We start from the raw sequence: 13,986 nt of genomic DNA, 5'->3' as shown, positions 1-13,986 counted from the left end.
GCTTTAAGAAGCATATAAAATGCTAACTACTGGATAGCTCCCCTAAAGTTACTAAGTGCTAAAGTCCCTAAACTGGTGAGCAGGGAGGAAGGGACATAATTATAATCTGTGTGTACCATTATCTTTAATGCTTCCTGGTTAGCGAGGGCTACTGAGTCTGAGCACAGTGAGAAGTATATCACTATGGACCAGCTTGGTGAGGCAGGAGAACCCATGCAGTTTGGGACCACGTTAAAGACTTGAGTCAAGTAAAAGTTCTGACGTAAAGTTGAATTTTTCATTGGCACAAAAAGCCTCTCCAGGTCCTCTAAATCAAATATGGCATAAACTTAAGGTCAGACATTTAAAGGGAAAAAACACACACAAGCACATTCCTACAGTGGCAGTTTCAAGTTCCTTTTTTATTAGCATTTCATTCTCAGTCACTCTTGCCTTCTTGTAAAAAAGCTTTTTAATGGATTTTATTGCTCCAAACCTGTACAAGAAGCTAATATGTTCAATCAGATGAAGGACATAAATGGCTATAGCTTAAAGCTCAAAACATTTTATTTTATTACTTCGGCAGTTTTGAATGTTGAAAGGATTGGGTAGAAAGAATTTCCATCAGCAAAGAAAAAAAAAACTCTGAAGTGGCTCCAAGTCTTTTATAAAAACACCAAGCTATCCTAAGACAGCCAACCATAAAAACATGACCCTGGGCCAATTTACTACGTCACTGTTTCCTGTTTGTACATATTATGGCAAAGAAGCCATTCTTAAAGGACTTCTGCTACATAGTGATATACACATAGTAGGCACTTAATAAGTGGGCAGTGTATTATATTGTACTCTTTACTCTTCTATTTGGAGAGTGCACCCATGGCACCTAAAACATAAACACTTGGGTTTTATGGCAAAATCAAACCACACTGGGGAAGGTAAGAAATATTAATCCGATATATTTTTCTTAGTCCCTCCTAATATTGTGTGTTGTGGAACAACAGCACAAAATGGTGGTCTTGCTTTGTTAGATTGTTTCTGTCTTGCTGTGCCCTCTGGAATCCTGCAAAAGAGAAGGAAGACTGGGTAAGCAAGATTCTTCTCAAAATATAGTCTTTAATGTGTACAAGATTTATTTAATATAATCTTTAGTTACCAACTTTACTTTTTCTAGCAGCTGCCAAAGCTATGTTTAAAAAAAGTGATACAGAAGGAATGTAAATAAGCCAAGAACATGGCAAACGAGGCATCTTTCTCCTAATTTTCTTATCTTTCATGTTGCTGTTAGGTTATCTGAGATGATATCCAGTTATTCATCAGACTTTACATGACAAATTCTTGAATGAAGTGGTTGACAAGGATTTGTTTTCAAGTTTTGGTGTGATATCTCTGAGGCCTTAGTGTTACTATCTCTACTGTAGAAAAAGAACTTCAGACTGCATTTATTGTATTACCATGTCCTGAGTCCTTTGTCTCCTGTATTTCTTTTGCAAGTGTTAAGGCTCTTCTTATCTAATTCATAACTTTTGGTGAAGTTTGGGTGAAGTTAATGGTTTGCTATTCACAGATAGGATTTGCTCCTTCACTCGGGGTATAAGAAAAGATTTGGAGTGAAGTCAGAGTAGACTGGGACTAGGCGATGTGCTGTGAAAGCTTCCTGACACATCTCCGGAGTTCCCCATGAAGAGCAGCTTTAAGACCTACAATTCAGGACATTTCAGAATGCTCTTCACTGAACTCTTTGTCTTGTGGTATGTTAATCTATGTTGCCAAACTGAAGAAAAAGAAAGACTAGAGTGTTCCTATGATGTCACTTAAAGCAAAGAGCTAAATTCTTCAGATAAAATACGGGCAAAGGTGATACTTTGTCCCTGGAGTTTCAAAAGATCTGATTCTGCACCACTTGTGGGTAAGTAACATAAGCTCAAGGAACTTTCTAAAATAGAAAGTTGTTCATTTTTGCAGGACTTTTTAACCCACCTTATCTGAAATTCTCAAACAGTTAACATGACAGACAACTACAAATAGAAGACAATTCAAACTCACTTTGATAATGAGTCAAGAGTCTGCTGGGTGGCTGTTGTCCTTTTATCTTGAGATCCATACAAGAGAGTCTGAATCTGAAGACACTGCAAAATAAACCATTTACCAAGTTAAATATGGAAATATAACCAAAACAAAATTGTAGGCACTTAACATTTCTCTTGAATGATAGAATCTCTTCCATATAGCCATTACATGACCAGGAATACTTCCATGAAGAAACAAAATTTCCTTCTGGGAACTTGGAAAACTGAGGAATCTATGCATAAAAAAATAAAAAAAGAACATTTAAAGAAACAGTGTGTCATAGACAAAGCATTTGTACTTAGAATATCCAGGTTTAGGTCTTAAGTTCTGCCACTCAGTACCTATGTGAGTCTTGGACAATCACTTAAGTTCTTTATAAACTCAGTTTCTGTATTTTAAAAATGAACATATTACATCTACCTAAATAGGATTGATGTAAGGATGAGATACAATTATGCAAATCACTTTTAAACTCCAATATGCTACATAAATATAAGCTGTAACTACCTGGGAGGCAACTTGACGCAATAAGACGAATCAAAGCAACTGTGTACAAATTCCAGCTTTCCCTGTAAGACCTGAGATCTTTTTCAAGTCACTTGACTTCTCTAGCTCTCAGTTTTCTCATTTATAAAAACGAGAGGGTTAAGTCTCTGCTGGCTAAATCTATGATCCTATTTCTTGATCAGAGTGACTTATTCTTTTTCTTAAGGTTAGGCATTTGTTAAAGAAAACAACTTTTATCTTTAAAAAAGCATCTAATGAAAATTAAGCTTAATTAACATTCTATATTCTCTTTCTATTCTTGTCAATGTACATTTGTACCTACTTGTAAGCAGTCTGCTGACTTGATCTTGTGTTCTTTTTTCTCTTAACATTTCATTTATGATAGCTACCACTTACATAGCATTTTAAGGTTTTCAAAGTGCTTTATACCTATTATTTCATTTAGCATATATCTTTACTTCAATGCAAAAATGAATAATTCTTCAGACATTCAGAAGGATGTAAAAAAAAAATAACAGTAATAGATAGCATTGTCACTGACCACAGTAGCTGAAATAAAGCTGCATGATTCTACCTAGCATTTATCTCATTTCAGTTTAAATGAACATCCCACAGCCTTCTAGCAGAAATTTAAAATGAAATTTCTTAACTGTCAGGCATAATTTTGTAACATGCATTATTTACATCCTCTTAGAGAGTATTAGATATGTAAAATGAGGATAATGACATCTACTTCATAGGACTGCTGTGGGAATCCAATGAGTTAACACAGGTAAAACTCTCTGTAAACTTTAAAGTGCTACATAGAGGCTATTATTATTGTTATATGGAAGATAAGAAATATAAAAATTTAAAGTCCAGCTTACTTATTTTGCAGATGTGGAAACTGAGGCCCAGAACCTGAAATGATTTTTCTAAAGACTTTTAGAATTATATATTCATTGCTACATAGCAATGTATGTAAAATGTATGTATACTAAAAGCTATATGTATGTATACCATATATATATATACACTATACTATGTATAGTATATATAGTATACCATATACAATGTATGTATACTAAAAGCTATAACTTTTAGTCATCGAGGAGTGAATGATCCATTTGTAGATTACCTGGCCTCTCCTTTCTCCTTCCCGTTTCCTGCCTTAGTCACTTCAATCTGAGTGTTCCTATCAGAATTTGGACACACAAAAGGGGAGATAAATTTAAATCAGTTTGTAAATATTTTGACAGCTTTACTTGAGAAAAAAATGGGTGGAAATAGGGTTAAAGTTAACAGCTAAAACAATATTTGGGGACTAACTGTAGATCTGTTTATTTATTCTCTCTGTCAGCCATTTTCACATGCTCAGGGTAATTATACATCAAGCCATCAAAATGTGGTCTTTACGGGCTTGGCTCAAGCCCTGGAATTTTTGTTCAGTCCTGATATGACTCCAGGAATGAAACTGTTTTGTTAAAAGTTCATGCTTTAGGAAATAACAAATCTGGTAAAAATGAGATTTTTAAGAACTTTAAAAAGTTTTAAAATTCTCATACTATCTTTGCAAAAAAAAGACTTGGCCTTTGAGAGCTTATATGTCTTTTTTTTTTTTTTTTAGTTTGCGCCTCGTTGCTGTTGTCCTCTCTCTCTCTACTAATTGCCTAATATTCATTACTACACTGAAGGAATATGCCTTCACTTGGCATCAGGTTAATGACTGAACAGAATGCTATGGCCTTGGAAAAAGAAAAACTTTAGAAAATTATTTCTTGTTCTAGGATAACAGAAAATAATCTTGCAATTTTTTGTATCCCAAAAATCCATCAGAGATTTCTTTTTTAACAATTGACATTTCCTACCAAAATAGACTTTATTTGCTTTCTCTTACAAAACAAGAAATACCTCCACTCGGCTTTAAAAGGTCAGGTTTAATTTTAAATATACATCATCTTCTGTATTTACATATTTATGAGCGCCTCTGATGCAGTTCATTTTGAGAAGGGCTGATGTTAGCATGATTTTCTGTTAATGCATTCACCACAGCATTAAAATTTTACTGACAAATGCCATTTTCTGAGGCCGCTAGCTGAAAGCCACCTCCTCACCCCCAGGTTTTCTTGTATTAATTGATGTTTTATACACATTTATATGTGTACATATTGACTTCCTCTTCCTAAATGTGTGTCTATATGTCTATGTATACATAGACATACACATATGTACATATACATATATAAGAGCAGGGCTTGTTTTATTTTTGCCTTTGTATCCCAGTACCTAGCACAGTGCTGGGCCACATAGCAGTTGTTTTGAGTGATAGTCTACACAATGTATTTGTTCTGTTTTACTTTACTTAAAATTTCAAAACTCTAAAGAAATAAAACCCAAGTAGTCTCTAATGCTTTCAGTGTTCACTATATACTTGCATAAAAAATCACAAGGTGTTTAACAGCTTATTAAAATCATCCTTAGTCTACCTCTTGATGCTTTGATGCTCTTGGGTATCTCTATTGCTCCAAAACCAAATGTTCAGGAGAATTAGAACAAGCTGCATCTACCATTCTGCAAAATATACGAATCACTGGAAAGCCACATATGTGCAACATCTCTGTTCTTATATTCTTGCCCAGGGAGAGAAATTATGCTGCTAATTGTTACTCTGTGTTTTTTACTAAAATATAACTCAGTCTTAAAAAGGATGCCAGACCAGAAAATGAAATAGATTGATAACATATAACCAAAGCTGAAATTATGATTACTATGGTCAAGAACGTCATATTAAATAAAGACGACAAGGGAGATAATCTTTCTCTTAATCCAACAGAATATAAATTAGTTAAGGAAAGGGATTATTTTTGTTTATTTTTGTTTTGTCTTTGTTTACCAAATGCTTGGTCTCATACTTGGCACACAGTAAGCGCCGTAATAAATGGATGCTTAGTGAAGGAATGAGTAAGTACATGTAGTAGTGGTTTTTCATACCAAATGTTTTCATTAGTGACCTGAGTAGGGAATGTGTTAAATGTCTATAGTAATTTTAGGCAAGAAATGCAAAGTGAATTAATTATAAAATGTTGTACTGCCATACTTTCACTTCTCCTGGGTTTGAATAAAATGTATTTCCATTTTATTTTAAAAACATAGACAGCAACTGAGACAAAATGAGCAGAGACCACCAGAAATCTTGATGTTTGGATGTTCCACAGCTTTAATAGCTTACGTTCTTTGCTCTCCAAATCTTTCCTATCAAAGATTCAAATGGTAACCCTTCTTTGGATTCAGCAACACAAAGTGAATTTCTCACTTTGGTTTGAAGCTGATATAGAATTGGAATGAAAAGAATCCAGATGGATTAAAAATGTTGCTAAGTTTTTTTTATTTATCTGCTGTGAAATAAATGTGTCAAGTCACTTATATTTACATTCTATGCCATAAAAATCAAGCATTTAAAAAGTTAAATTATTCAAAAAATATTTTATTGACTGCTGTATGTTATTATGTGCTGGGGATACCAAGACAAGAGTGTAACCATCCCTGCCCTTATATTCTAATGGGAGACTCGACATACACTTATATAGGTATATACAAAATACATTCAGGGGGAAGGGAAGCACTAGAAATTGGGGGTTCCAATATAGGCCTCACACAGAAAGAGGCACTTTTACATAGTCTCTGAAGGAAACCAAGAATTCCAAGAAGCAGCATTGAGAGAGAGAGAATTCCAGGCATGGGAGAGTAGCTGGTACAAAGCCATGGAGAAGGAAGAGGGAGTGTTGTATGTGAAGTAAAGTAGTAGATCAGCATAGTAAGACGGCAGAATGTGTGGAGGAAATAATGTGTAATAAGACTGGAAAGCCTTAATGAAGCCAGATTGTGAAGGCATTAAATGAGAAACAGGAATTTATATTTGATTGTGGAAGTGATAGGGAGCCACTGGAATTTACTGAGTGTGTGTAGTGGGTAGTGGTGAATAACATGGTCAGCTCTTTTAGGAAAATCACTTACGTGATTTTAGGAAGCTATTGCAATAGGCCAAGAAAGAGATGATAAGGGCCTATACTAGGGTGGTGGTTATGTGAGCAAAGAGAAGGTAGCGTATGACAGATATTGTGGAGGTAAAAACTATAAGATTTAGCAACTAACTCAGTATGTGGAGTAAGACATTAAAAGCCAAGGATAGTGACACTAGGTTTGTGAATTCAGGTGATTTAAAAGAATAGTGGTACCCTTAAGAAATATAAGGATGTTTGGAAAAGTGCAGAGATTGAAGAGAAAGATAATAGCTCCAATTGTGCACATTGACTGTGAGCTTCTTATAGGGCATCCAGTTCCAAATGTCCAGGAGGCAGTTTGTGATGTGGACCTGAATCTCAGAAGAAAGACTAGGGCTGGATATATAGATCTGGGAATCTTCTGCATAGAGATGATAATTAAATCCATGGAAGTTAGGAGGTCATCCAATGAAAGAATGAAGAAACAAAAAGAAGGCCCAGGACAGAGCTTTAGGGTAGGCCCACAGTTTGAAGGCATAACATGGATCATAAGCCAATAAAGGAGTCTGAGCATGAAGAGATAAGGAGAAGAACCAGGAGAGAGCAGTGTTCTGGAAACCCAAGGAAGAGAAAGTATCTAGGAGGAAGTAAGTGGTCAACAATGTCAAATGCTGCAGACAGATAGAGAAACATGAGGCTGGAGAAAAGGCTATTTCATCCGGCAATTAAGAGATAACTGGAAACTTTGGAAAGAGTATTTTCAGTTTGGTGATGTGTTTGGGTTTAGAATAGAATGAGAGGAGAGGAAGGAGATACAAGTACAAACAATTTGAGAACGGGAAGAATGATACAGGATGAGAGCTAGCCTATGGTAGGGCCTTTTAGGATGGGCATTTTTGTAGACAATAGGGAAGAAACCAGTATATGGGGAGAGACCCGTAGATCAATATGCTGGAGAAGAAAGGAGGGGAATGAATCAAATCTGCAAAGTGATTAGAACTGTGGAACATCCAAGTGGATTAGCCTCTTCAGAGGAGTAAAGGAAGAGATGATAGGGGATGATGTCAAGTGATAAGAAGGAGCTTATGACAAATGGGTTTGATTGTTTTCAGGTTGGGGAAGGGGATACTATGTAGTGGTATCAAACTCAAAAAGAAATGGAGCCCTGCAGGTCACCTATTGACTTGGAAAACCACAAATTAACATAAATGTTGTACTGTATTTACATTTATCTAATATATATTACACATATAACATATATATTTAATACTCCTCAATTATATTATATATAAATATATATTTTATATATACATATATATTAAAATATATATGCTTCCCAGTTACAGGTCCACTTGCAGCCCTCTGTGAGTTTGACATCTCTGAAAGAGCAGCCTATTCAAAGAAATGAGCTTCGTTACAAAGGAGATGAGTCATCTGAACGGAGATAGGGTAGAAGCAGGGGAGACCATGGCAAGGTTTTACCTGTGAGTTATATGATACAAGAACATGCAGTGGTTTGTTTGACTTGCTGATGGGCCAGTTATATCTCCCTAACATACATACCCATATGTGGCCCATTGTTCTATGTTTATTTTTTGTTTTTCCTTCTCAAGTGTATCTTCTTCCCTTGCCCTTATTGAACGTCGCTCTTTTCTGGCATTGGGACAGCCTACTTAAGGATATGTTAAGAATCTGATGAAGATCCCTCATCTGTGAACGTTCAAAGTTATTTCAGTCTATAAGCCCCTAACAATTCTAGATACCACAGTAACCTGGATAATCTGTTCCTCAGTGCACACTAACTCCTTCTGGACAGACTAAGTACTTGAGCACCCACCACACAGCACAATACAGAGAACAAACACAGTCAGTGGCTTAAGTCTCTACTCAGCTGCAGCCTTGATGTGTGACCTTGGGGATGGAACATATCTGGATACAAATTTTGTCATCTATAAAACAAAGATTTTAGATCTGGTTTAATGAAGTAATGAATAAATGTACATAGTAGTTTTCCACACCAAATGTTTCTGTTAGTGACCTGAGTAGGGAATGTTTTAAAAGTTTATAGCCATATTCGGCAAGAAATGCAAAGTGAATTAATTTTTAAATGCTGTACCGCCGTACTTTCACTTCTCCTGGGTTTGAATAAAAAGTATGTCCATTTCACTTTAAAAACATAGACGGCGACTGAGACAGAACGAGCAGAGACCACCAGAAATCTTGATGTTTGGATGTTCCACAACAATTTCTCGGCTCTAACAGGGGTCAGATCTGATGATGTCTAAGGTATTTTCCAGGCCTAACATTCTATTAAGTCTAAACCAAACCAGGATCTAATTTTCTTCATCAATGTGTTTTTACCTAGCAGATCTGTCTAATTCTGGGTCAGGTTTGTGTATTTTTCCAGATACGCAGAGAGAAGCACCTTAGAAACAAATTCTGGTGTGCGGTAACTTCTTGTTTGGGTGTCTCAATGTTGCCAAACAGCTGCTTTCTGAGGGGATTCTTCTCTTTTGAGAGGGATGAAACCAGCCCTTTTTGGGGGGCAGAGGGAAAAGGCCAAATAGGGTGGGACCATCATTTACATGTTCCTTGTGAACCAACATGTAGAGGTTCTATTATTTTGTAACAAGGAGTGGAAATTATATGAAAATAATTTACATCAGGTGTATTTAGACCATCAGAAGCTTTGGGTAAATTTTACCCAATTGAGAACAGAATTAGTGACATACTAAAGAGATAGTAAGATCTGAAGGAATATACTGAGGGAATTATATCTAAAATGTGGCAGCAGAGCTAATAAAATAGGTTAGGAGATACGAATTCTGGATTGTAGAAACAGAACGTGTTCTCTGTGTGAACACACTAGAGTTTACCATATAAATAGTTTCTCCCTGCTCTGTTTATAGGACTATGTGCAGTAGGTTTTGAGTTTATTAAAGAAGACTTCATGAAGAAAAATGATAATTTTATTGTTTGGTGAATTTTTCATTATTTGAGTTTATTTTAATTAAGCAATGGGCTCAATCCTACCAGACTTACAATTATGGGGAATAAAGAACAATTCATTTTACAACAGACTTTAATAGAAGATAGAAGGGCCTGGTGCGCTATAGACCATGGGGTCATGAAGAGTCGAATACAACTGAACAACAAAAACTTCACAATTAATGTTAATGTTCACAACTAATTTTGATGTTTCACAACATCCATTTGTATTATAAACAGAATTCTTTGTGTTTAACACCTTTCTTTAGTAGCCACTGTAAGACTGGTTTTGAATTCTTTTTGAATGTTGTTACCTAGCTTGAAATGCCAGCAGTGATACTTGTTTTAGAAGAAAAACCAGGGTCTTAGGATGGAAAAATGTTTTGATTGTGCACACTGAAATTCCCTTTGGACGCCAGCAGAATCACTGTACTTTCATTACAGGCGGATAAATGATCCGATATGCTATTTAGTAATTTAATCCCACCTTCTGCTTTACTTCCTTGGTCTGTTTTTCATACCCTTAATAACCATGCCTTAGACCACTCAGCACAAGAATACATCTGGAAACACTACAATTAACTGGATTCCAAGCTACTAAGCTGGAAACTTAGGAACTGCAGCTGCTGTTGTGATACAAATAGCAGAAAATCCACACTTCGCTGGTAACTTTAAGAGCTGCTGGCTTCACACAACCCAAATGCTAAATGTGGCATTTGAAAAAGTTCCCATTTAGCAGCAGATGTAACAGAGCCAGCTTTCAGTAATCACTTGTGTCCTGCATGTTCACTGATAAGCCAACCACTGGCCTTAGATTAAGTGAAATGATTATATATGTATATGCATGCGTGTATATATGTATGTATATGTAATATGTGTGTACACACACATACACAAGACACAAAACATAAATACGTGTTTCAGTGTCTTTCTATTTAATTTTGGTAAGCTGCTCAATAAGTGTATGCCTTTTTTACCTTCACAATGTTGAAGACATTGTATATGGAGTTTATAATTAATAGAATTTTAATGTATAAAGTGACACAATAAAAGGTTGCTACCTTTCATTTGTGCCAGGACTTACTGAATCCAAAAGTTACTTACAACTTTATCTCCCAGAAATGTGAATGAATAGGAGCCATATGACTCTTGCCTTTGGCCTCCGTCTATCCTTTAAGACTAGATCTCACATGGAGGGAATGAGGGTAGTACAGGGGAAAAGCATGAGACCTGGGGTCTGACGATAGAGGCTCAGATTGCACCTCTGATGCTGCATGATCTTGAGCAGGTCATTTAACTTCACTGGGCCTCAATTTCCTCATCTGAAAAAAGTGGTGGGTGTGTGTGTACGTGCATGTGTGTGTGCGTGTGTGCATGTGTGTGCACACGTGTGTGTACGTGTGTGCGCTCATGTGTGCGTGTCTGTGTGTGCGTGCGTGTGTGCGTGTGTTTCTGTGTGTGTGTGTGTGGTGGTGGTGGTCAGACTATGAAGCCTCCAAGGTTTTTTATCCTCTATATTTATCCCTGAATTCTTCCTGATACCTAACCATAGCTGTCATATACTCCATCACCCCTCTCCTACTTCAATCCTGATTCATGAAGGCAGATTTATTTGTAGAACACAGACCACTTAAGCAAAGTGGTAACCCTCCAAACAGGCCACGGTAGGTGGCTTAGGGTCAGTGGCTCGTGAGCAGGGACTTTTAACGGCTTCGACCCTTAGCTTTCCTTATCCTCCAGGATTTGTAGGTTATCAGGAACAACTTCTATAGCAGAGCATTCCCCAGAGGTTGGCAACAGCCCCTAGAAATCAAAAGACAACTAACCAACCACACTACAAACTTTGTAAAGCTGTGTTTAGGTCTAGTGTCCATATGTTATTTAAATTCTTTTTGATATATTTTAATTTTACAGTAATTTCAATTCTCAATATTTTCTTCCCTGCATTCCCATACAGAGAGTTAATTCTTATAATTACAACCTGGCTTTTGCATGTGCCCATATCTAAGGGCACCTGAGATGGAGGCACCCATGTGGGAGACTGTGCCTTTGCAACCAACAGACAGGGACAGTCTCCCTTTCTCTCCTGCAGCATGGGAGATAAGGGTGAATGAATGGGCACCATGCTCTGAGCTGGGTAAGGGAAGGGCTATGTTTCAATATTGCTCCCCCACACCTCCTCCCATCCCCCTTTTCGGCCCCGTAACTCAAAGAAATGATGTTTTGGTCTGTTTTGTTTGTCTTTTTCAGTTCTAGATGCAGGTTGAGACACTATAAATTTCAACATGTCCCTCTTGGTGTTAGAGTCAGCTCTTTCACTCTTGTTAGGAATTAGTAAACACTTCCTTCTTGGTCTCCATGTTTTATATATTTTCAGAACTAATTAGAAAGTTGTCTAAGAATAGGATTCAGTTAAAAATGAAATTTGAAAAAGATTACTGTCTTTTTAAGATAAAAAGTAGATATCATATGTTGGTTTGTTCAGATCAAAGTTGATATCAACTAACCTTAACCCTTAGGTGGTATCAGCTTACTAAAATAAGCTTTTCCGTAGTCCTAAACTCCACCCTCCACTTCTCACCCTGCCCTCCACCCCGCCAACAAATGCTGAGGGAGGAATGAGTGGGCATTTGTCTTGACTTATTATTAGGTTTACCTTCTTAAATTTCCTGTATGCCATGTTCTGGTCTCCATGTGCCAGGTCTGCTTCTCCAAGGAAAAAGTAAGTCCCTGCCACTTCAGGACTGACATCCCCAAATGTTGCAACTTTAGTATCTAGTGATTCCTTCAGTATTTGAGCTGCTCTCTAAAAGGAATAAAAAGCTATTTTATTGGAAAGGTTCAGAAGTTGATGAAGAGCAAGTTAACTGTTAAGAATATTATGTAAGTGAGGTTTATTTTTACTCTTTGGAAGAATGAAGTTTTGTACAAATGCTTTATAATATTCTTTGTCTAAACAAGAGACAGGAATGCACAGCTACATTTTTTAAAAAATAGTCTAGGACTTTTGGATGGCATAACTCTATAAAGAGAATGAAGACACAAAATTAGAAGGAAAGCCCATATTGTTATGTCATTTGTTCATTTTTGTTGAGTAGTGAACTAATTTAATATTTGTAGTGGAAGGATCTTCTTCCACTCACAAAGAAAATAAAAACCTCTAAGCTATTTTTCTAATTTGGATGCTTTCATATAGTCTAGGATACATTCCAGAGTTTTTTCTCATAAATAATTTCAGACACTAAAAGTAGACACAGAAACATGACATGGCATTTTTATTTGGTCTAATTTATTAGAATATTTTAATCCCAGCTATGGAATTAAGAAAAAACTAGAGTTGGTCAGAAAATAATGAAATAATGTCTTCCTAACTAATCTCTATAGTGATTCACTTGAAAATGCTAGGAAAAACATTCTGTCCAAAACACTATGTACTGAAATTTGACAAAATTCTGTCAAAAACATTTGAATCTCCTATACTAAATACTGAAACTCTATGAAAACATCTGTTGGATCGAAGATTAGCTGTAAGTTGCACAAACTAGCTATGCAATATTTTCAAATATCCATATATGACACTTCCATGTTACATATATGTATGTACACACATATACCTATATGTATTGATGAATTTGAGTATATAAGACAACATGGATACCTAGTCTCAGAGTCAGAAAGACTTGGGGTTCAAGCCCCACCTCTGACACATACTAATTGTGAGATTGTTAAGCTCTCAATGTCTCAAGCTACCCTGTAAGACTGTAAGTTGTAGAACAGATGGGAAGTCTGCACCGGTACAAGGAGTTAACTTCTACCAATGAAGTTACAGGTGTAGTCCTACACACACACACACATACACACACACACACACACACACACACACACACAATGTGTTCAGAAATATAGGTGAAATTTTTTCTCAAACTCGAAGTGCGATTTCATTTGTGTAAGAAGCTTCAGATAAAAAGCTTCGTCTTCCAAGGAAGATCATTCCTTCTGCTGCACTTTAAAGTCTGAAAGAGTGCCTGTGGGCACTAAGAGGTGATGTGACTTGTCCAGAGGTAAGACTTGGAGACTGATATTCCTGACTCAGAGGCCAGCTAAGGGCCTTACTTTAGAGATTCAAAGGCTGCTGACAGGTATACAATAATAAAAGAAATCATTTAATGCTCTTACCAGTATCAAAAATTTCTGCTAAACAGAATGAAATAACCCCCTTAAGAAAAATAAATTGTGCTTGGCTTCATTTCTCAGCTGTTCTTAGATTTGTCAGCTATTTTGCTTGCCTGATGGTGTGTCACACATTTGTTGGAAATGAATGAAACTTCAGAAAAAGAGTGGAGTCTGTAAGAGTTTCCAAAGGAAATGACTAACTGGCTGTATATGGCCAATCACGGGAACAGAGTTTAGGAGTCTCACTCTCTCCTCCAGAGATCAGACGTCTGGTGGCAAGACCAAAGTC

General features: G+C 36.5%; 1 protein-coding gene across 9 annotated transcripts in view; it reads right to left on the bottom strand.

Annotated features, from left to right (window-relative positions):
• Positions 1-380: 380 nt before the first annotated feature.
• The window catches only part of TTC23 (tetratricopeptide repeat domain 23), a 141,331-nt gene continuing 127,725 nt past the window's right edge, over positions 381-13,986 (bottom strand). For 7 of the 9 annotated variants that reach the window (XM_072617040.1, XM_072617043.1, XM_072617042.1 and 4 more), the window contains 3 exons: positions 12,181-12,330; positions 2,026-2,108; positions 381-1,042 (listed from right to left, as the gene is read on the bottom strand). In XM_072617040.1, the coding sequence (XP_072473141.1) occupies positions 928-1,042; positions 2,026-2,108; positions 12,181-12,330 (348 nt within the window). In that variant the 3' untranslated portion in view covers positions 381-927. Of the gene's footprint in view, positions 1,043-2,025; positions 2,109-3,673; positions 3,731-9,487; positions 11,328-12,180; positions 12,331-13,986 lie in introns of those variants that run through there. The other 2 variants (XM_072617048.1, XM_072617046.1) reach the window with 2 other exon arrangements.

The sequence above is a fragment of the Notamacropus eugenii genome, chromosome 1 (assembly GCF_028372415.1).
Source record: "Notamacropus eugenii isolate mMacEug1 chromosome 1, mMacEug1.pri_v2, whole genome shotgun sequence".
Taxonomy (NCBI): domain Eukaryota; kingdom Metazoa; phylum Chordata; class Mammalia; order Diprotodontia; family Macropodidae; genus Notamacropus; species Notamacropus eugenii.
This window is presented reverse-complemented; position numbering and strand designations above follow the sequence as displayed.